At 45.2% G+C, this 22,453-nt stretch overlaps 1 protein-coding gene across 1 annotated transcript in view; it reads left to right on the top strand.

The window, feature by feature from the left end:
* Nucleotides 1-1,895: 1,895 nt before the first annotated feature.
* Nucleotides 1,896-22,453, top strand: part of LOC144103216 (solute carrier family 26 member 10-like) — a 94,603-nt gene continuing 74,045 nt past the window's right edge. Inside the window, exons 1-2 of the mRNA XM_077635990.1 lie at nt 1,896-2,205; nt 18,227-18,502. Of these exons, the coding sequence (XP_077492116.1) occupies nt 2,157-2,205; nt 18,227-18,502 (325 nt within the window). The 5' untranslated portion in view covers nt 1,896-2,156. The remainder of the gene's footprint in view (nt 2,206-18,226; nt 18,503-22,453) is intronic.

Raw genomic sequence — 22,453 nt, 5'->3', positions numbered from 1 at the left:
CGCGCTTTTGCACTGATTCGAATCAAGAAAAAACATTCTCTGTAGATTTTGGTCAGTTGGTTACAGGCTATCATATGCTAGTGGGACGGTTAACTAAGTTGGTAGAGCGACAGTTTCGGTGAAGCGGTGGTCCCGGGTCGAAACCCCGTACCAGGACGAAGTTTCGTAACTACTAAGTTACTGTGGAGGCTGCATAGCTTTCCATTTTTGCCGTATGGTGGCGCTTTAGTAGATGCCATTGAGTAATTGCTCCCTCACTATAAATGCCGTAACGATACGCAAGAAATGTTCGTTATTATAAATGCCGCATGAACTACATAATGAACTGTGCTGAGTACGCGGAGATTAGCAGAGATTAGCAGAGAGGTTGAAAAATAGGCGAGTAGCTAATAATTTATGATGCTATTTGTAACCACTGCTAATCACGCGAAGTTGGCCTGGAGGAAAATGCTGCAAATGCCAACTTTGTTAAGAGTCTTTACGAGGAGCCGTTCAATGCTTATATTGTGAAGAAGTTAACCTCACAGCACCTGCAGACCAAACGAATGCCTGCACACGTTGGAGAACCTCTCTACTCGGCGCCCGTGAAGATCCAACATCGCACCTATTGCTGACATTGGCTGACAGTTAATTTCCCCAGTTTTCAGCAATGAAATAACAAAAGCCTTTTATGACATCGAGGATAGCGCAAGAATTCCAGCTCCTGTTTGCGTGGACAGAAGTCGTAACATGCACGCGATGGATTGCCTCCGATGACCTGTTCTGTCTGGCAGTAGCACGACGCTAGAAATGCTGTTTTCAAGCAAGCCCTGCCCAATGTGCCAATATGGGTTCAGTCTGCGGAGAAAAAAATTCAGATTTTATCAGTTTTATGCTGACGCCATTCTTCTGTTTTTTTTTCTTCAAATTTTGGTAGACGCGTGTCTGAGATTCCGACATTTATATACCGAAACGAAAGATACGGTGTAAATTTTACATTGCAATAAATTATGTATTTCCTGGTAATGAATAATAAAATGTGTTAAAGGTTACTGGTATGCTGTGCAGTGCTTCCACCGAAGAAAATGCTGTCCATAATTGTGATAACTTCTTTAACACCTAGTGTTCACCCGGATGTAGAGACGGAGGGATGGCAGTGCTTCATGCACTCCCCTGCAGAGCCCCTGATCGGAGGCCCGAACCTTGAGGAGTCGGGTCATTTCAATGGAAGGATAAAGCGAACACGCTCAGGTACAGAGATTTTGGATTTCGCTGCAAAAGCTCGATTAATCCTAAGAAATCAGGAGCCTTGTATAGTAGCGTGGTTCATAGCCTACTGTAAATTAAGTAATGCGCGAAACAAAATACGCTAAACTCATCCGAAGGCACCAATTAGTGACTATTGTTTGAAAACAATGGAGCGTTGAAAATGTTATTTCAACACTGATTACGAGCTGAGAGACAAAGGACCGCAGAAGAAATAAAGCTGAACACTCTTTACGCCCCCATGTTGTCAAAGAAAAACTGCGCGAAGAACAACCACACTACACAATTACTCCCGCGTATTTCGTCCTCAATACGGCGCTTCAAATTGTCCTGCCATCTTACCTACTCTAGCCTTATCCGACCCGGTATATATCGGCTCCCTTCTCTAGTCGAATCTGCACATGCCAACCCACTTCAGAGGTGATGCACGGAGATGCCGCCCAATATTTCCAGGATCCAGGCAATGATTGATAAGAATGTGTGACACACTCACCACGCGAAGTGCTATCAAGGAGGTTCCAGAAAGATAAACTGTGGCGACGAACACTCAAAAGCAAAAACAAAAAGAAAGAAAGCGAAGAAAGACGTATCTACCCTCACCCTTCTGAGCACAACGTAGTTCACGAGGTTTTCTGTACACGCGGCGGAGATGTTCAATACTCTTCGTTCTGCTTGAGCAAGTCAGTAGTCAGTTTTGCTGTCGTTCTTTGGAAACTTATTCTACCCGTCGAAAGTGAATGGTCCCTCGTTGCAATTCTTGTATAGCACTTGCAAGCACAGTCAGTACATTAGTTTCAGGAAATTTCTCAACACAAAACTTTCCGCGCTTCATCGGGACATGACATGATATGCGCCTGTGTCTGTACATATCAAACGGTTGACGATTTCCGATAAATGAAGAAGTTAATCCGATGATGGAGGACGACATGGTAACACAGGAGACGTCACTTACTGCTCAAGGTACGTATTTAGGCAAGTACAAGCTTTTGTCTAGCACGCTAATAATACGGAAGAATTTCGGTAGCTTTTACTATTTGCTTTCACAGTTCACAAAAAAAAAACCATAGCTGACATAAAAACTGCAGTCTCTAAATTGATGAAGAGCTGTACAGTTTTGATATGTTCACAATCTTTCACACACAGGCACTATAATCGTTTAACTTATAATACCTAAAGTAAATTAAGCTATTTAAGGGTTGATAATATATCACTGCATCTGCCTTCTCTGATCGTATTTTTCTTGCTTGGTGTTTAGAATACAGCAAAACGTTATTTACGCAAGCCACGCCTTAATTAATGGCTCCAGGCACTTAAGAACTTTAACAGAGAAGGGAGGGAAATTTGTTCATTTATCTCTCCACACATATAGAAGGGGTTACTTTCCTGTCTTTCTCTGGCTTTTGAAAGGAGAAGGAGGCCACGATATAGATGTCCTAAAACTTCTTTAAAAAACAGAATAGGTGCACTGGATCGCGCAAAGCGCTAGAGTTTAATGCAAGCCCCAAATTCTGTACTCCGCGACGCCATTTCCCGCGGGCGTATGACCACAACAAAAAATACCTTAACGACATAACGTTACGGGACCCGTTCAGCGGAGAACCCGTCGTCATCGGTGGCGGCGTGAACTAAGAATGCCTTACGTGGCAGATGGGTCACTTGCCACCTAGGTTAAGTGACCTTTGACGTAATTGCAACCAGCCCACTATATCAGGTGGCAACCTGCCCATCGAACTGTGGGGAAACTTCCCACTGCTGCTGATGGCAGATATATTAATGTTTATTCGCCAGAGACTGCTCGAGATGCGCAACCTGTGTCTCACAGGCCCCACCGGTGGCTGTGTTTGAAAGAGCCACCTGGCGGGGCACTGGCGCATCGCTTAACCACGGCAGCACTGCTTCAGGGTTGGTATGAGGACTCCCAGCGATATATGAGTAGAAAGTAAAGAATGAACCATTCCGCATATATGTGCATTTACGCACTGACACTATCGAGTCTTAACTATAACGCCAAGCTTAAGTGTCCCCTGAAATTTTTCTTCGCTATTCGTATTATAACTTCACGCTTGAATAAGTATTTCTCTTTTTGCAAATATAGAATAGATATTTATTGCAACCCCCATACATATCTCCCTGATTCAGATTTAATCACATAACGTATCTGTAGATACGTTATGTAGGATACGTATCTTATGTATCGTATGTTAGATACGTATCTGTAGATATATATATATATATATATATATATATATATATATATATATATATATATATATATATATATATATCAACATAGTAATCAAGATACTCAAGGTAGAATGTAATAAATATAGAGAGAACATTCTAAAAGCTGTGTTGACAGGTGTGAAAGAAAAAAAACCCACCAAGCTGGCGAGTGCTCCAATTCCAAACTTCATTACTCCCCCCCCCCCCCCCCCCCCGTTAGTTCCGCGTTTTCCAGTTCTACCAGAAAGATCTGCTGGAAAGCTCTACTGGAAAATTCTTCTGGAAGTTTAGAACATTCATGTGTTTCTATGTCTACACGCTTCTGAAATTTTGTTGCCCCGCTTCTTCATAAACTCGTAAACCACCTTTAGGCACATCATAGCATGCACTTTCAGCAAGGTCAAACGATATCTATCCTCATTTTGGGCCATATTTTGTTCCCACTGCAAGTTTAGTGATGAATTGCAATCCGTGTTGCGTTAGTGATCGCGGATAATAAGGGTTTTTATAAAAAAATGAGGCACATACTTCATGCATGTCCATTCACTATGACAAAATACCGTATTTCAGACGAAAACCTTCTGCGTTGTTGACTGCTTTACACCGTCAAGGCATAAATTCTAGAAAGCTCTCAATAAACGCGTAGTAGATGTTTCGCCACTCTTTAAGCCGTTATTCGAATTTCTACTGTGGGCTGCTGCTTTTCCCCCTCAGTTTACGCATGAAGTGAACCCAAATATATCAAACTAAATTAACACCACAAGGCCGGTTTAGCCTCTCCAAATGGAACACCCTGCACTTCAGCCCAGTATTTCACAAGCTTATAAGAGTGTTCTGGGGTTTCCATCTGTTAAAACAGATATCTAAATTAAGACATATGGCCTGCCTAAAGAAGCCTAACGATTCAAACATTTTCTGACAAACCTTTAAGTTCATGGTAACATCTATTGCAAAAACGCCTTCAGCATTTCGGCGCATTTATATGCCAAAAACTCGCTCCCTGGCGCCCTAAAAAAATGGTGCAAACTCTGCCTGTCACACCTGTGCATTGTGTGCGATAGTAACAATTCATTTTTTCTGACAGCGTTACACTTTGACAGGACTTGTTTGCTTTTAAAAATGCAGACGAATCTTTTTTTCTCATGCGCTTAGATGGAAGCTGAACAGTTCCAACGAAAAGCTGCCGACGACCTGTTTAACTTTGCACTATAATTGCGGCGTTCCTGTTTGCTGTGGGGTCGAGTTCAAAAGTCTGCGCGGTGTTGGCGGCTTGGCCATTTGGAATACACCAAAAAGAAAAACAAGAGCTAGGTAAAAAGGGCCAGCCTTCATTAAACACACTGGCAGAGTTAAACGACGTTAGCATGTGCAACGCACTTATGCCAGCGGAACACATTCACGCAAATTACTAACTGGAATGAGTCATACAGAGAAAGGTACTGATGTGACCGAGTTCAACGCAGCAGAACGGCTGCACGCAGTGCTTTCTTGATCATTATGTGCGCACTTTACATTTATAAAGGAAAGGCGCCCGTTTGCTGTGTGTTGTCAGTGCACGTTAAGGATCCCGAGGTGGTCGAAATTATTCCGGAGACCTCCACTACGGCACCTCTTTCTTCCTATCGCCTTTCACTCCCTCCTTTATCCCTTCTCTCAAGGCGCGGTTCAGGTGTCCGCCGAGATGTGAGACAGATACAGCGCCATTTCCTTTCCGCAAAAACCAGAACCAAAACCAAGCTTACCCCCATTAATCATCAGGTATGCCTAGAGATGATGTTAAAAAAGCAGTTATTTACCAGAATGCGATGGCTGCAGCTGTGTTTTAAAAGAAAGTGAAATCAGCTCGCGTCTATTTAAGAATACGCTTTAGTAAACGACCGAACGAAAGGCTCTTAAGAAAGTTTGAAAGTGCCAGCACACTAAATTAAGCACTGTTGCACTCGAAAAAGCTGCAACACCCTTTCACCACTCCATCTTTAATGGTACGTGTGTGCATGGACGGTACTGGCGTGCGCAGCGCATCATTAAATAAAAGAAAAATAAGGGTGTGAAGAAGGTTCCCTCTGTATTGTTATATCTTGTAGAGCGGAAATGTGTTTACTACATGAGAAGTTCGTGAAAAGGTCCACATGAAATGGGATTTAGGTGACGTGTATAACAACTCTCAGCACTCTATAACAATAACGACTCTGATTCGCACAGCGAAAACGCTCTTTTTCATTGGTCAGCCGTCTGCACTACGCACTCATTTGCCTACCTCATCTTTGCAGCCGAATTGTTTTCACTGGCTTGATGTTTTAGGCTGCGCTCCCAACGTTTGGGTGATCACGTTTGGCACGCTCTCTCCCAGGCAACGGGGCTCTTGTATATTTTACAATGTCGACACCTTATTTCCCAGAGTTTTCTTTTTTTTGCAGTCACAAGAGAAAAGTGCTGGTCAACAGTTAGGTTGGTCGATATAGAAAATCCCGAAGAAGTACGAAAAAAAATATTTCTAGTGAATCTACGTCCGTTCAAAACTTGTGGAGCCGCGGCAAGCTATTAGTGTTTTATCCCATAGTTGCAGGGTACAGTTAATTCTATTTTCAACGATCTGTGAGACTGTACGTGGGAGAGCCGAAAGCTGGACCACTTGGCAGATGTTTTTCATGAAAACATCTCAAGAACTCACAGCACCTTTGCATTTTTTACTCGTGATCGTCAAAAATAGGCACAAACTGGCCCACGTTTCGACTTCAAGTTGTTGTTCTATGCCTTAATTCGTAGACTTGTGCTTTGTGTTTTGAGTGGTTTTTCATAAAAAATGACGTTGCGTGCACCGCGTACTGCGCCCATTGCCTATAATAACTAAATACGTTTCTTGAAAATAATGACTAATTATAACTGAAGACAGGCGGTAAATGTACGCATTGGCAAACGTCCATAAGATGTCAAAAAAAATGGTAGGGTTTTAACGTAGTGAAACCGAGCAGATGAGTGAAAACACGTGTCTAGGCTGATTGGCTCATAGCTTTGCTTTTTTGGGTCGTCTAATATCGTCTGACGACGATATTAGGTTCAGGTTAAACTCTAATCGGGATTAAGCAGCTCGGATCTGTTCGCGCCGCAGATTAAAATTGATAAAAACCACAATGTGCAATGAGCAGCGCAAGATTGTGTTACAGTTTATCAGGAGGCGGGATGGGCTCAGAAGATAGCCTATTACTTCCGTGTAGTGGTTAGCGAAGCTGATCTCTTCGAACCGCCCTGGGTTCGTAACCTGGTAGCAGCAAAAATTATTTCATTTATTTATTCACTCAAGGTCACAGCTTTTGCGACCATCCACTTTTGCAGTTTTGATCCTGAAGTAGAGCATCCGCTCTAAAAGATAAAACAAAATGTAGGCAAGCCATTAGGCATTTGAGCTGCCAATAACTCTGTCGGAGCTAAGGCGAGGAAGAACCAGCTCCTAGAGCGTTGAAGTTGGATCTGTCTTTATTGTGCTCCTCGTGCTGCGGCGACCTAGCGCCAGGCAGTTCTTCCATGTACTGCACGGCGACCAGAGCGCGGCGCGAGGCGCGCTACAGGGCTCCCCCCTAGCGGACGCTTCAAGATGTGCCCAGCCGACAAAGTTGGAGGAGGCCGCACAGAATGGTGGCACAATCGTAGCGAAAGACTGTAGAGACCGTGGGCCGAGGAGCGGTAATGTAGGCTGGTTTTAGTCTGTTAGCAGATACGACGTCTTCACGGCCGTTGATGTCGAGAGTGGAAGTCTTAGTCGCACGATGGAGAACGCAGAACGGTCCATTGTAGGCTGGCGTTAGGGGTGGACGGAAGCGGTTACGGCGGACGAAGACATGGCTGCATGGGTCCAGATCCTGGCTTACAAATACGCACTGAGGATGACGGGCTGCAGGGATGACAGGAGTAATATGGCGAACTCTTTTGCGAAGGTCTTGGAGAGCTTGAAGCGTCATGCGCTGGCAGCGAATGCATAAACGGAAGAGATGCAGGAGAGAATTACCCAAGGAGGCGCAGGGGACACCGTAGACTAGCTCAGCAGAAGAGCAGCCAGGTCAGCGTTCAGGGCTGAGCGAATGCCCAGGAGGACGAAGGAAAGGTGGTCGGACCAGCGTTCCTTTGGCTGATAAGAGGAAAGGGCTGCTTTCAGTTGGCGATGAAGAGTTTCCACAGCGCCATTTGCCGAAGTATGGTAGGCGATCGTATGAATGTCGTAGACGCCCAGTGTGTTGTCAAGGGCGGTGAACAGGGCCAATTGAGACTTGTGGTGGAAGAGGTGAGCTTTATGGTGGAAGAGCTGAGTTTCATGCTCAGAACCGGAGAAGCTGGAGACGAGGAGGTCATCAATGTAAGCGAACACGAAGTCGAGTCCTCGCATAACCTCGTTGATAGGTTGCTGAAAATTATGTGTGGTGTTGAGCAATCCAAAAGGCGTCCTCATACTCAAAGAGGTAGAATGGTGTGGTAATGGCCTACTTCGAAACATAAGCGGGTTCCACGGCAATTTGATGGCAAGCCAATCTAAGTCAAACTTAGGGAAGATCGTGCACAAAGCCAGGTTTGGGGTGAAGCGCTGAATGTAAATGGATAGCGGTCCAGTAAGGTGTGAGCATTGATGGCGCGGTAATTTCGACATGGTCTCCAGTCGCCCGGATCTTTCTTTAGGACCATGTGGCGTGGGAATGCCCAGCTGCTGGAGGAGGTGCGCACAATGCCGAGATCAAACATGTGTTGAACCTCCCTACGAGTGACGGTGAAGCATTCTCCAGACAGGCGGCGAGGGCGTGCAAACACCGGAGACCCAGAGGTCACGCTGTGGTGAGTGGTCGAGTGCTTCACTGGTTACTCCCCGGTGTGTGGCTTCGTAAGGATGGGAAAATCAGCGAGAACTTTCGCGTACGGCGAAGCAGGGAAGAGAGCACGAAGCCCCTTCGCCGCAGCAGCAGAGAGTACGCTGTTGACGTACAGGGGCGTGCTGAGCACTATGAGGCGGTGAGCTTGCTTGTCGACCGCGAGGTTGAAGAAATTTAGGAAGACAGCGCCGAGAACGGCTTGCGATACGTCAGCGATAATGAAAATCCAACGAAACGCACGGCGCAATATAAGCTCGTTAAGCGCATGGGACCGTTGGCCGTTCGTACGAACTCGCTTGGAGCGGGGATGTCCGTTCGTTGCGACGGCAATCTTCCCAATAGGCCACTATGAAGCTGACTTGTGCGCCTGTGTCAACGAGGAACCGAGCGCCAGTGATATTGTCCGAAACGTAAAAGTGGCGGCATGTCCGTCCGTCACCACCACTTGCCGCCGTCAGTGGCCGGCCGCAGCGTTTCCTCACCAGGAGGACGGGTGAGTTCACTTGCGGGCAGAGCTGCCGAAGGTACGGTGGTACCAGTAGAGAGGCGAGGGTGAGGTGTCGGATGGTTGGGGCTCCAGGAGCACGATGGCGGCGGGGAGCGGCGGCGTGATCTAACGGCAGAGAACGGCGTGGCAAAAGCGCGAGGACAAGCCGCATGGCGAGAGCATCCAGTCAGCCTTCTATGCTCGCAAGCTGGGGGGCTGCAGGAGTAGCTGGAGGCAGAGTGGTAACGATGCTGAAGTTTTGGTGCCGTGAGTAGTCCGAAACCAGTCATTGAGTTCGGCAAGCTTGTCGAAGGAGACATCACACGCAGCCGCGAGGACGATGACAATGTTCTGGGGAAGAGGCTGGAGAAACAACTCACGCAGAAGAGTGTCCTGCTGGGCGCTGGGTTGTCCAATCAGCTGGCGCATGCGACGGAGGAGTTGTGAAGGACGACTGTCACCGAACTCTGTAGCAGTGAGGCGCTGCTAGAGTCTGCTGCGCTCGGACGCTGACCTGTGGTCGACGGTAGCCGATTTAACGTGTCGAAGGGTCGGGCCATGTCCGGCGAAGTGATGACGCCCGCTAATTCTTCGGCGACATCAGAAGACAGGAAGGACACTGGATGGTTGAACTTAGTCTCCTGGCTGGTGATATGCCGAAGCTGGAAACGGTTCTCAACCTACAGGAGAAAGGCGCGGGGGCTATTGGGCCAAAATGAGGCAAGTCCACTGGTCGGAACGCGGCCATCGAAGCGGCGGGAGGCGAAGCGTCTGGGGTCGTGTGGCCGCCTGTAAGGAGGGCGGAAGAGCGAGAGCGGAATCCATGTAGGGGTGTCAGGTTGCGTGTTCGATGCTGGTTCACTAAATCTGTCGGAGCTAAAGCGAGGAAGAAGCATCTCCGACAGCGTTGAAGTTCGAACTGCTTTTATTGCGCTCCTCGTGCTGCGGCGGCCTATCTCCTACCTCTTCTTTCTGGTCTAGCGCCATGCCGCAGCCTGATTTACTTGATTTACTTGATTGATTTACTTCCAAATACTGCAGGTTAAGATTCAGGGCCCAAGCAAGAGGGAGGAGGTGGGAGGGGGGCTTTAGAAATTATATATATAATGGATGGCTCAAGAAAATGCAGTTCACGAGGTTGCAATCAATACTACCAATAGTACAAGAAAAAAAACTGAATCACTCCAACAAATTCTCTTCTTAAGAGATTTGATAAAACTATCAGACTATAAAATGGTCCCAAAAAGACTTCCAGTCGCAAGCAGTCAGCGGGAACAAACTATGCTTGAATGCCTCAGTCCTCACGAAAATTGGCTGATGCGAATTGTTTCCACACTGATGCGTCCGTCTTGATGACAACAGCTTGTCAGAAGTATGAGTCCCCCATGATAAATCATTAACTAGGCTGACGCCCGAACATTTGTGATCTCGAACAGTTAGAATAGAATAATTTAACACGCTGTCTAAGAAGGAACAGTTATACTTTTTGATGCGATATTGTCAAAAGGAGAGTTTTATCTCGGTTAAGTTGCATATCCCATTTGACGCACTAATTATGAACTGCTGAAACCGAATTTTGTAAGATATAGCGATCATCCTTTTCATTTATGGCACTGAACAGAATGCAGTCTTCTGCAAACAGCCTGATAGACAATCTCGGAAATAGCAGACGGCAGATCAATAACATAAATTAGAAAAAGCGGCGGCTCTAAGACGCTCCCGCCCTGCATACCTTACGCACCAGCAAACTTCTTAGATTTGCAACCAGTAATCTCTACGTACTGGCTCATGTGTTGTAGGTAAGCAGTTATTTACTCTTCAAGCTAAGCAGGGACAGCAAGACTTTCAAGTTTGCGAATTAGTTTAATAAATGGGACCGTACCAACTGCTTTTCGAAAATCTGATAAAATGAGTACATCAACCTGCCCGAAATATTGAGCAGAAATCCAAGTTCATTTAACTGTCGTATTTAGCTACGCCGCAGTAGACACGCCCTTTCAGAAGCCATATTTCACAGGTGATATGTTTAATTAGCCATAAATTAGTTAAGCTGACCAGTAACAATGTGTTGAAGTAAACTGCAACAAGAAGTGATTGCGGTTCGTAGATAATTGCAAATATTTAGCTTGCAGTCTTTCATGAATTCCCTTCGAGTTAGGGTATCCTGTAGCCCTCCGGCACATCACACGAAGCTAAAAAAAATTTAAAGAACTTAGTTAAAAACTGAGATTACTGTGCGGAAAAACGTTCAAGAAAGCCACCTTTTAGTCCTTCGGAACAAGCGCATTTTTTTAGCGCCGAGTTTACGTAGCTTGGGCTGACCCTGTTTACGGAAATATTTAGTATATCACCAGGACATTGGATTTCGATTCTAGTAGCTGCAGCCCGCTCCGTAAGAAGCGTGCTTTGAAACTACAAGTTAGAACCTGGTGCCATCATCGTGCAGTCGGTTACTTGTACGGTATGTAACCCATAATTCCTGCTGAGCAGCAGAATGCTGTAGACTATCATCCACGCCGGCAGGCCATGTATTCTGTGCAAGAAGGCCTTAATGATTGCAACTGTGCCCCATGAAGTTGGAAAGGGGAAAAATAATTAAAAAGACGATCAAGATGTAACCGCTGTCGTTATAATAATAATAATAATAATAATAATAATAATAATAATAATAATAATAATAATAATAATATTAATAATAATAATAATAATAATAATAATAATAATAATAATAATAATAATAATAATAATAATAATAATAATAATAATAATAATAATAATAATAATAATAATAATGATAATAATAATAATAATAATAATAATAATAATAATAATAATAATAATAATAATAATAATAATAAAATAACATCTTTATTTCCATCACCGTACGTTGATGGAGGGGGTGGGAATAAAAGCTATTAACGCTCGACAAAGATCCCACCTCCTTTACAGCAGGTTTTGAGGTGTTCCCGGTTGTGCATTTTCGTCCCTGCCGCTCGGGCGCAATATCACTGCTTTCTCATGCAAGCCTTTTCTAGCTGCTTATCTGGGGCAAAATCTGCCAAACGCACGCACACGTGATAACTTCCGTCTGATCCACAATAGTATTTGACGTCGTCCTCGTTTCAGCTTCAGTGCTTCAGCTTCAGTCCTCGTTTCAGTGCCCCTCCTGCTGCCGGAATTTTTTGTTACGCCTTAGCATTCGCGGGCCGCAGGAGGACACACGAAAATTCTAAGCCTAGCGGTGCTTCAGACACTGCCTGTAACCACCTTGTTTGTTTTCAGGATGGGCAGGACTACATCGCGACTGAATTCATGCCATCCTCAACTCGCTGGAGCGCTCCAGCAGACCGCAGTGTTGACGTCATGGCTGTCTTAGTGATTCGCAGGCAGCAGCCGGAAACGCTGTGGGGAACGGCTGCAAGAACAAATGCGTAGAGAATTAAAGATGTTTGCAGGTAGCGTACGGCGTGTTCGGCTGTTCGGCTGTAATGTTCGTGTTTTGGGGAAAAAATACATCCAATGATAGTTAACTCAATTTTGTTAGAAAACCTCAGCACCGTCTTAAGGAAGTAACTGCATATTTATTTCGCCAAAACATAGAATGCTGGCATAGAGTTTTGGAAAGATAATTAGAATAATGAACGGGCAAATTAGAACAAGGTTACGTATCTAGGACATTTTAAGTAGAAGGCATTAGTCGGTGGCATGAAGCGGCTTGGTTTAATAATAAAAATGATTGCTACTTGGCAGAGGAACAAAAACTGAGTGGGCTACGACAGTCTAGCTGAAGGCCACAGTAAGAGGCTAAAGTAAGCGTTAAGGCTTTCAAAACTTTTTGAATGACAAACATTTTGCTAACCACTGTTATGCCTTCCTACACTCCTGGGAAGGAAGTTGCAAGTTTCTACTCGTACATTTCTAAAGTCTTACTGCATTCTCAAGCCATGCCTTGGTGTGTGAAGATTAGATTCTGTAACACAACGCTGATAGCACATGGTTTTTCTGTACAACATGAGAAAAAAGTGATGTGCTGTGTTGTAAAGTTATTTATAGCCTTCCAGCGGCAAACAAACTGACCAAGTAATACTCTTGAGGGGCTAGTTCAAATTGAATTTTATTTCTGCCTTTAAAAGGTACAGACAGCGGAGGCGCAGAAAAGGATGTAAAATACAGCTTGACACCAGTTGGTTCATGCTTCAAGATATAATAAACACGGCGCGACAAACGTGGGTAAAACGTAGAACACACACGACAGGCCCAGCGACACTTGGACTTGAGCGTTTTGTATGCGCGCTTGACTTGGCCGGCGCGGTGGCTTAGTGGTTATGGCGCTGGGCTGCTGACCCGAAAGATGCGGGTTCGATCCCCGCCGCGGCAGTGGAATTCCGATGGAGGCGGAATTCGAGAGGCCCGTGTACTGTGCGATGTCAGTGCACGTAAAAGAATCCCAGGTGGTCTAAACTTCCGGAGCCCTTCACTACGGCGTCCCTCATAGCCTCAGTCGTTTTTGGACATTAAACCCTCATAAATCATAGCCTGAGGCACTTTGGAACTTTAAACCCCCATAAAGCGAACCAACGAACATTGACATGGCTCCAGAAGGCCGAAGATGGACTGTACTTCTAATGACACCAGTTTTCCTCTCAAGCAATATGACACAAGTTCAGACTAGCAGGCTGAGACGGCGATCAGGTTAACACACAAAATGGCGGGATCGATGCTCAAAACCTCAATGAATGAAAGGGCCCAATGTAGAAGAAATGTGTCCAAGTAAAATTCTTGCTGGGGCTAGTTCGTTCATGCTTGAAGACGGCCCTGGTCCTGTCGTGTGCGTTCTACTTTTGTCCTCGTTTGTCGCGCCATTTGATTACAATTTCAAGTTAACTAGAAAGCAAAATTTGTAAAATCTATAATATATTTTTGTTCAGTATTTTAATTAACTACTAGATATAAAAGACCACGCGGAATTAGGTTTGCCTGACGAAACGGCGGATACTCCCCTTAACTAAATAGTTTTGATGCACACACCTGAACAATTCAAAACTATCAGTATTCCTCCCCCCTCCCCCCTCCCCCCCAAAGTAGGCAAGGCGATGGTTTCAAAAGATGGAGCACTCGCACACACAAATAGTCCCTAACGTGCCTTCCACAGACGATAAGCAGACCATGATTTCCTATCCGTCCTTTCGTGATTGCACTAAAGCTGTTACTGTCCGGGTGATTGCTGTTTCCGAGAAAATTTGTGCGTCAGCGCAGACCGTCAGCGTAGACCATTCTTAACGTTCGACTCTACCGCAAGGAAGTATTCTGTGGCGTACTTGATTTCGCCTCAGGCTACGTGTCTTGAAAGCACCAAATATGCAGTGCCTCTCAATGAAAAGCGGAGCAGAGATTATGACACTGTACATCTCTCCCTTTTCTGTACAAACCGCAAGTGCAGGAATGGATCTGTCAGCCATACCTCGAATATGATTCAGCACTGAAGCATATATTTTCTTTTTTTTTTCTATCCGCTCGAAAGGATCCGTATAGCAGCAGCTGGCGCAGGTTTTTCGCTCCTGACAGAACGACCACGGTAACACGAATGCATCGCAGCAATACATAGCCTTGTTGTTCAAAAGTATAGCGAGGATCAAAATGTGAAATATAAATAAAAGGAGCCACACACGGGTTGTTTTGCTGACTGAAGCTAGTTCCGTCATCCTGCTTCGAAACAGATGCTCGCTCTACAAGGCAAGAGACAACGCTAGTCGGCAACTTCGCCATCGACATTCCAAATTCTTAATTTTAAGCACGTGCTTCCTAGAACACAAGTGATCCGTTTAAACTGCGCGGTCCTCTCTATACTCCTACGTACTGAAGATCATGTGGCGAGGTCGAATGAAATTTCGAAGTTACTGGAAGCAACGTCAATGTGCCTTGTATAAATTGGCAGACTGCTGAGCTTTGAAGAGACGCTGGCCACGCTTTTCATGAAGAAATCGAGTGGACATCGAACAGTATGTAAGTCCGTTGACACTTTTTCTTTAAAGACACAAAATGGAGTGGCACCCAAAATGTTACTGAAGCGTTAGTGATAATATGCACCTGTTGCAACGGGGCTAAAATTTCTATCTTATTCAATCGTTGGTTATTAAGTTGGTATGATTCCCTAAAGGAGTAATTGCTGTAAGCGTTCAGTACGTTCCGCTGTGCTATGCGTTATTACTTCCAATTGAATGCTGCGAACAATATCCAAAAGCCCTCTAACACGGCACACACTACAGCTATACTTAGTCTCTTTTTTAGGTTGTTGGTTTCTTTCGCTTATAAAGCCAAAGCCTTTGTCTGACGGCTACATATGGAAATAACAAGAATGCACAAGCATTCTTGGATAATTAGATTTATTTTGAGTCAACGTTTTGGACAGAGCCTGTCCTTTCTCAAGACTGAGGTTACAGGGGTCTTCTTCCTCTGCTTAAGGAGTTGGCACTGGCACACATGTACGACACATGGACAAAAGAAACAAACGGAGGCAAAGAATACTAGAAAAGATACAGATAGAAAGGGAAGAAAGGGAAACAAATAAAAAAGAAAAACGTGTTGTCCCCCGTCGCCCACCCCGCAGCCGCGGGGAGCCGACCCCGAACGAGTAAAAAAAAAGGAAAACACGGAGCGGGAGGGGATAATGGCTACCCATCAAGGCAACTGAGCTGCGGCGTGTAAGGTGCACAGGAGCAGACGGTGGCGGGATCGCCCTACACACAAAAGTTAAAGACGCGTGCACTCGCGTGCCCCGACCATAAAGAGTAAACAAATAAACAGAATAAAATGCAGACAGGGCCGGAGCTTCCGTCATCTGGAACCACTTCGGCAGCCAGAGCCAAGGCCGAATCAGCGGCGCCGTGAGCTTAACTAGACACACGTGCACTGTGCATGAAAACACCCAGACACAACAGTAAAACATCCGAACTCATGCCAGTGTCGTGTGGCGGCTAAATGACAATGGCGGGAGCATTTAAGCGAGTAAGGTGTACAAAAACAGACGGTGGCGGAATTGTCCAACATATATAAATTGGAGATGCTTGCACTCGCATGACCTGGCCAGAAAAAGCAAAAAAAAAATAAACAGAATAAAATGCAGACAGAACAGGCGACTTCCGTCATCTAAAACCATTTCGGCAGCCCGAGTCAAGGTAGAATCAGCGGCGCCGTGAGCTTAACTACACACACGTGCACTGTGCCTGAAAACACCCACAAAAGAAAAAAAAAGTGGAAAAACATCTGAGTTCGGGCAAGTGTCGTGTGGGAGGTAAATGTGATTGGCGTGAGCACTTAGGCAAGGGTTCTTCAATTGCACCCCGTCGGCAAGGTAATCGAACTGGGAAGATAGGGGCGGGATGGTATAGGGAATGAAGAAATTTGTGTGAGCTTGAAAAAGATGTCGCTGGCAAGAAACGACCGAGGTATGTCAAGCTGGCTCTCGTAATGTCAGCAACGGCCCTGCAAGGGGCGGATGGAGGACAATACACCTGGACTTTCATTAATGCCGTGAGGAATTGTTTCACATTTGTAAATGAAGTACGACTCGCGTTGTTCTCTTTCCCGGGTGTTGTGGAACCCACCCTGTAGGACTGTTAACTTAATTGCATCAAATGGGTGGTTTCGCTCATTAATGTGTTTTGACAAGGGAAGGTTGGGTAGGGATAAAATATGCGCGCGGTGGTTATTAAAGCGAATTCGTAGAGGATTGACGGTCTGTCCAATGTACTGCATACTGCACACACTGCATTCTAGGAGGTATATTACGTTGCAGGAATCACAATCAAAGTTGCCATTAATTTCCCATTTGAAGCCTGAAGCTGTGCTTACTGTACAGCTTGATGTTTGTATGTGGTTGCAGACCTGGCATCTACTTTTTCCACAGGGCCGGAACCCCAAAACCGGCTGGTTATTTGTTTTTGAGTGTACTAGAATATTTTTAATGTTTTTGGTCGTCTGTAGACCACGTGAGGGGGGGCAGTGAAAATTTAGGTGAGGCGCTCGTTTTGTTCGAGGATGTTGAAATGTTTTTTCTGAGGATTTTGTTTATGTTAGGCGGGTTACTGGTGAAGGTAAGTACGAGATTTGCCCGGTGGTCTGTTTCCTCGTTGTAGCGACATCCCTCCAGTATTTGCTCTCGATTGAGTTTAGATGCCTTTTCAATGGCATCGTCGACAATGGTGGGGGGGGGGGGGGGGGGGGTATCGTTGCTTAATGAGGACTTCTCGCATGCGTTTGGAATTTTTTACGAAGTCCTCGTCGTATATATATATATATATATATATATATATATATATATATATATATATATATATATATATATATATATATATATATATATATATATATATATTCATGAAAGGTCTCAACGACCTAAAACTCTACACGTCCAGCTAGCTGCCAAAGAAAAAAACCTTTTGAACTTGATGCCGCATATTGAAGAACCAAGTAAACATGTGGCATAATACGCTGGCATCTCCCATACCATACCTTTATATCCTTCAATAAGTAACGACCTTGTTTTGCAGGCGTTCAAACGCCAGGAAGTGTACCAGTGAGGAAATGCGTCATAACATTGGCTGAAATGCATGCAGGCTTTCGCTCTGCCCCTTTTCCTAACCATCGATGTTTATTATGTACCCGCACACCTACCCTGGGTGACGGTAATGTAAGCATATGCCACAGCTCGTGCCTTTGACAACGGGCGCAGCGAGTGCATCCGGCCGACCTTGATGCGGGAGTTGTGTGCTCGGAAAAGCAGAACCCACGCGCACCCCCCCCCCCCCCCCCCCCACCTGAGCGGTAGCGCAGCAGTGCCTACCTCGATCGTACGCGTTAAAGGAACCTTCATGGAACGGTCTATGTGCGTCTGCTTTCGCTCTGGAGCTGACCACGTCAAGGAAAAAGTTTCATGCAGTGAGCGGCGAAGTTTTTCAAGCATGTTGCGGCGAGTTTAGGGTGAACTTTGCCTATACCCTTCGTTATCAACAGTTATCTGGAAGTAGCACTTTCTTTACCGTATGAAACTAAGAACATATTGTTGCTTGCTTAGAGACTGCTTTGCGATCGCAGGAACTGGCATGGGGGAATACCATGTGACCTTTGTGTGTGGTTATTTCCACACGTTGCAAGTATATGTATCAACATTTTTTTAATCAGCCATGGTAACGGGGTCATCGCAGCTTTATGCTCTATACCTGTGCTTTTTGTGTGAAACAGTTTCCTACATCTCTGTAAACATGCCGACCACCATCGCCAACACATCGTAAAACTAACCATAACCACTTCCTAAGGTACCGTGGCTTATAGTTCGCAAGTGTCTGCTAGCCGTACAGTCAACGCCGGTGCCGTAGTTCATTAATGGACACCGAAAAGATGCTTGTTTGCGACGTTCCAGCTGGGACGGCAACAGCCGAAGCTAGAGTCGTCGTTGATCGCAAGGCCCTACCCAGTTATGCCCTCGAAGAGCCGGAGGCGAATCCGAAGCCGAAGTTGCCTCCGAAGTTCTCCCAGCGAGCTGCCAAGTCATGCCAAGTTGCGCTCCTCAGGACACCCTCGTTTCTGCTGGGGTTGTTTCCGTGCATAGCCTGGGTCAGAGCTTACAACCTGCGGCAGTTCCTTGTGCCAGATGTCCTGGCTGGACTCTCAACCGCTGTTCTGCATGTGCCGCAAGGTAAGCGAATGAGAAAACTTTTTCATGCCGTCATGTTTCTTTAATCTCCTGGTGAATGTCGCAGCACGCAATTATGGCTGTCGTAACGAACTAAAGTCAAAGATGTGATACTAATATGAGTTTATCGTACCCGTCAGTAGGAAAGATAAGAATCTAATATGGTTTGTTTCGCGTTATCAGTCGCAACTATCGTTGTTACTTTAGAAGCAATACCTTTGTCCCTTCATTTATCTATTACGCATAGTGATAATCTTAGAACTTTCAAATTGGTATTGTTTGCAGACTCGTCATTGCCACTCTTGCCACTCGTTCCAGGCCAAGTGTTCCGAAAATCTTCACGCACGCTGCACTTGCGTTTCCGCGAAATTGCAATGCTCATTTCATCTCAAAAAAGATCCAGTAAGCCCCTTTTGCAAACGCACTTTAGTTTTACATTACCTACAGAACGAAATACGCAATGTGTTGTCATTACGCATGCAGCTGCACTTAAGACTGGACATTCTACCGAATATGACGAACCGTCTTCACGCACACATGCAAAAACACGACAAAATATTGGCCACCTTCGAGGTGCGAAGAATACCTCTCTGATAGTTGTGAGAAAACCCTCGAAATGCGTCCACAACCTCCTTCGCAAGGCTGTAATGGTTTCTGCTCACACGCGAGGCTAGCAGGAACTAGCGTAACAAGCTCAGTGCGTGTAAGGCACTGCCTGCGCAGATACTCATGTTCCTTACGGACCCTTTAGGATGCACTGATAGCACGCGATGCCCAGAGCTCCCGTGTTCCAGCTAACAGTGATTAAGATATCACGGTAGTGGAGACCCCGCACTAGCGAGAGCGCTATTGTACCGCTTATCATGGTAACTGTAACCAAAAACTGCTGTATTCGCTCAATGGGTGGGAATAGTACACTGCTAGCGAGCTGGTGAAGTTAGTAGTTATCGATTGAGACGTGAAACCGTTGCGCTGACACTATTATTTCATTTATTTATTTATTTATTTATCCCGCTCAAATTTCGGTATGCTGCTTCTGCGGTAGAAAAAATATGGCCTAGTATTCGTACCTAATACAAAAAATACTAATAAAATAAAATGCGACCATGCACACAGCGCTCACAGTATTAACTTCCATTAATTTACAATGGGCTTTTCCACGGAGTAGTAAAAGATTATTCGTTTTTTTCTTGACCCAGCGCCACTGACACCGGTGAATAGCGTCATTATTGTTTTTGAAAACAGTATAGCAGGAGCGCTTACTGCTTTTCTGCCAGCTTGGTATTGTGGCTCTTTCTCCATTTTTGTTTTGCATAAGGAATTTCTAGAATCAGTGGTAAAAGCACGCTTCTTCCTCGCTTTTTCATCTCATTATGCCTAACGAATAGGCGCGAACCTCGTTGCTTTTGAGTTATTTAGTGAAAAGCCCTCTCCATACATTCGCAGTGCTGCAAAAAAAAAAAATCCTCGTTTATGCCCTGCTCGCCCTCTAGTGAACAAATCAGCCGCCGCTGGGGCTTAGTGGTTATTTTGCTCGACTGTTGGCCCGAAAGACGCGGGTTCGATTCCGACCGCGGTGGCTGCATTTCGATGGCGACGAAATACTAGAGGCTCGTGTACTGTGCGAAGTCAGTGCAGGTTAAAAAACTTCAGGTGGTCGAAATTTCCGGAGACCTCCACTACAGCGTTCCTCATAGACTTAGTCGCTTTGGGAAGTTAAACCCCATAAACCATAAAACCATCTGTTGAACAACTATACAGCACGCACCAGTCGCTACGTTTTTGTAACTCATGCCGATCGTTCAAAAACACTTAAAAGTCAACTCATTGCGTGCATGAAAAGGTTTGCTTATGTCCTGCCGCTCTGGAATGTTGCTACAAAATACATGCAGACATGTCGAGGGCGTACGCAAGATGGTGATCTCGCGCTAGTTTAGCTGCATAAATATTCTGCAAAAGTTTCCATGTTTTCTCTTTAATATTCCGCATTTGACTTGAAGTCGTCCATTCTACGTTGTAGTGTCCTATGGGCGTAAATGTTAGTGTTGCGAGGGTTGGTTCAACATTCTTTATGGATAGACGCCAAAAACAAACTTGAAAGTAGTTTAGGAAAAGCCAGAGCCGCCTAGAAGAGATTCTAAAAAATAACCCTGAGCTGCTTTGTTCAAACGAGTACACAGGCAGATATCACGGGACGGACGCTGTCTTTATGCATCGTCGTCTGAAAAAAGAAGCGCTGTATTGCTTTTCTAAATGCAAGCTATAAAGAACAAGCCCCGCAATGGGTTCTGTTAGATTTAGAGCGTCGGGTTCTCTTAGAGATGTGAAGCGGCACCAGATGACACCACAGATGACGCAGATTTAGCACAATAAACAGTGGTCGCTCAGAAGAAAGATTCAGGCTAATCGTTAAGTCCACACGCAACACCGATCTCCTAGGCAAGTGGCGGCACACACCTTGGTTACTTAGATTCGCTGGGAGGCGCTAGCAGGATGAGTGTCGAGTGAGCTGCTTGGACTGCAGTATGCAGCCCGAGCTCACTCCGCCTTATTTCGGCTCTGTTCGATAGTTTTGGCTTACTTGTTTAAGTGAACACATGTTGCGAACACATGTACATTTCGCGATGAAAGCTGATATTGTTGAGAAAACTCAGTGCATGCGACATTATCCTCGTGACTACATCTGATACATGAGTACAAGACAAGGCAAAAAGAATGCGTTATTGGGTCTACTACTGGCGTTCAGCTAATGAAGTTCAAGCTATGGAAGCAGCTTAAGAACTCTCATAGAAATGTTTAGAAGGATAAAGATCATCAAATTTTTGTTTCTAAAATGGGTCGATAGTGGCGTCACCTGCTTCAGTACAGTACTCAGAAACATCTGTCGCGCAGACAAAATTTCATCAACTATGCATTTACGGGCAGATTCAATGATGTTAGCATGAGCTATCATATAGCGCTCTGGATTAACTGCATTTGTAGAAACCATGGCCGTATGTCAGAAATAGAAGTATTCTTTCTCAGTTCGTTGAAGTAGAATGGTGCTCATAACAATGTAAAACGTCAAGAAATCATTGGCATTAGTCACATTTGCCGTAGTTTCGCTACCTGTGACGTGCAAAGGACAACGTTGGCACAAAAATTGGGAGGAGGCTTAAGCTTCGTTTTTAAGAGAGAAAGCGCGACAGCGTGTTTCTGGGTTGCCAAGGAGTCCACTGAAATCCATCGCCCGTTCGGCGCGACGAGTGGCTCGTTGGACAATTTAAGGAAAGGACGTCTGTCTCACATGTCTCGGTGGACACCCGAACCGGGCCGTAACGGAAGAAAAATGAATACATTGCGAGGAGGAGGAGTGTGAGGAGTATGGCCAATGCCGCCGACGCCGACACCCGCTTTTCTGCAAGACGAGCTCCTTATTAAAGCTGTCGCGTTAAAGCTCTGCTTCCTCGAGCAAACAACGGGATTTTCAGCTTTCCGAGAGATCCACAGCACTGAAAGAATTCAGCTTGCTCAGACCGATATAACTTGCGGCACTGAATGTTTTTCGGTGATGCTTGCGATAAACTATCTGTTGAGGGTTCAGTTTTCTATCGTGTCTTGTCTTCACGTTTTACATCGTGCAGTTTCACTGATTCAGTAGTGATTTTTCTCTAGTAGCACTCAAAGTTATTGCTTGAAAGAAAACTTCCTGTCCTCAACTTTCCGTTTTAAAGCCTTAGTATTTTCTTTTGTTTGACTTCGTGAATCAACCAGCGCGAATGGCACGCCTTTATGCTTCTTGCTAGATAGCTTAATGAACGTACACTTCGGTTTTCATCCTAACCTCGACAATAGGAATGCTGAAAAGTACCTTTCAGATCTGTTATAGCAGGTCAGCAGGCTCACCTACGTGACGTTCTCCCTTCATGTGTATAGTACGCATACGAGAGTGTGATTCAAAATAGCCCAATACAG

Source organism: Amblyomma americanum, chromosome 9 (assembly GCF_052857255.1).
Source record: "Amblyomma americanum isolate KBUSLIRL-KWMA chromosome 9, ASM5285725v1, whole genome shotgun sequence".
Taxonomy (NCBI): domain Eukaryota; kingdom Metazoa; phylum Arthropoda; class Arachnida; order Ixodida; family Ixodidae; genus Amblyomma; species Amblyomma americanum.
This window is presented reverse-complemented; position numbering and strand designations above follow the sequence as displayed.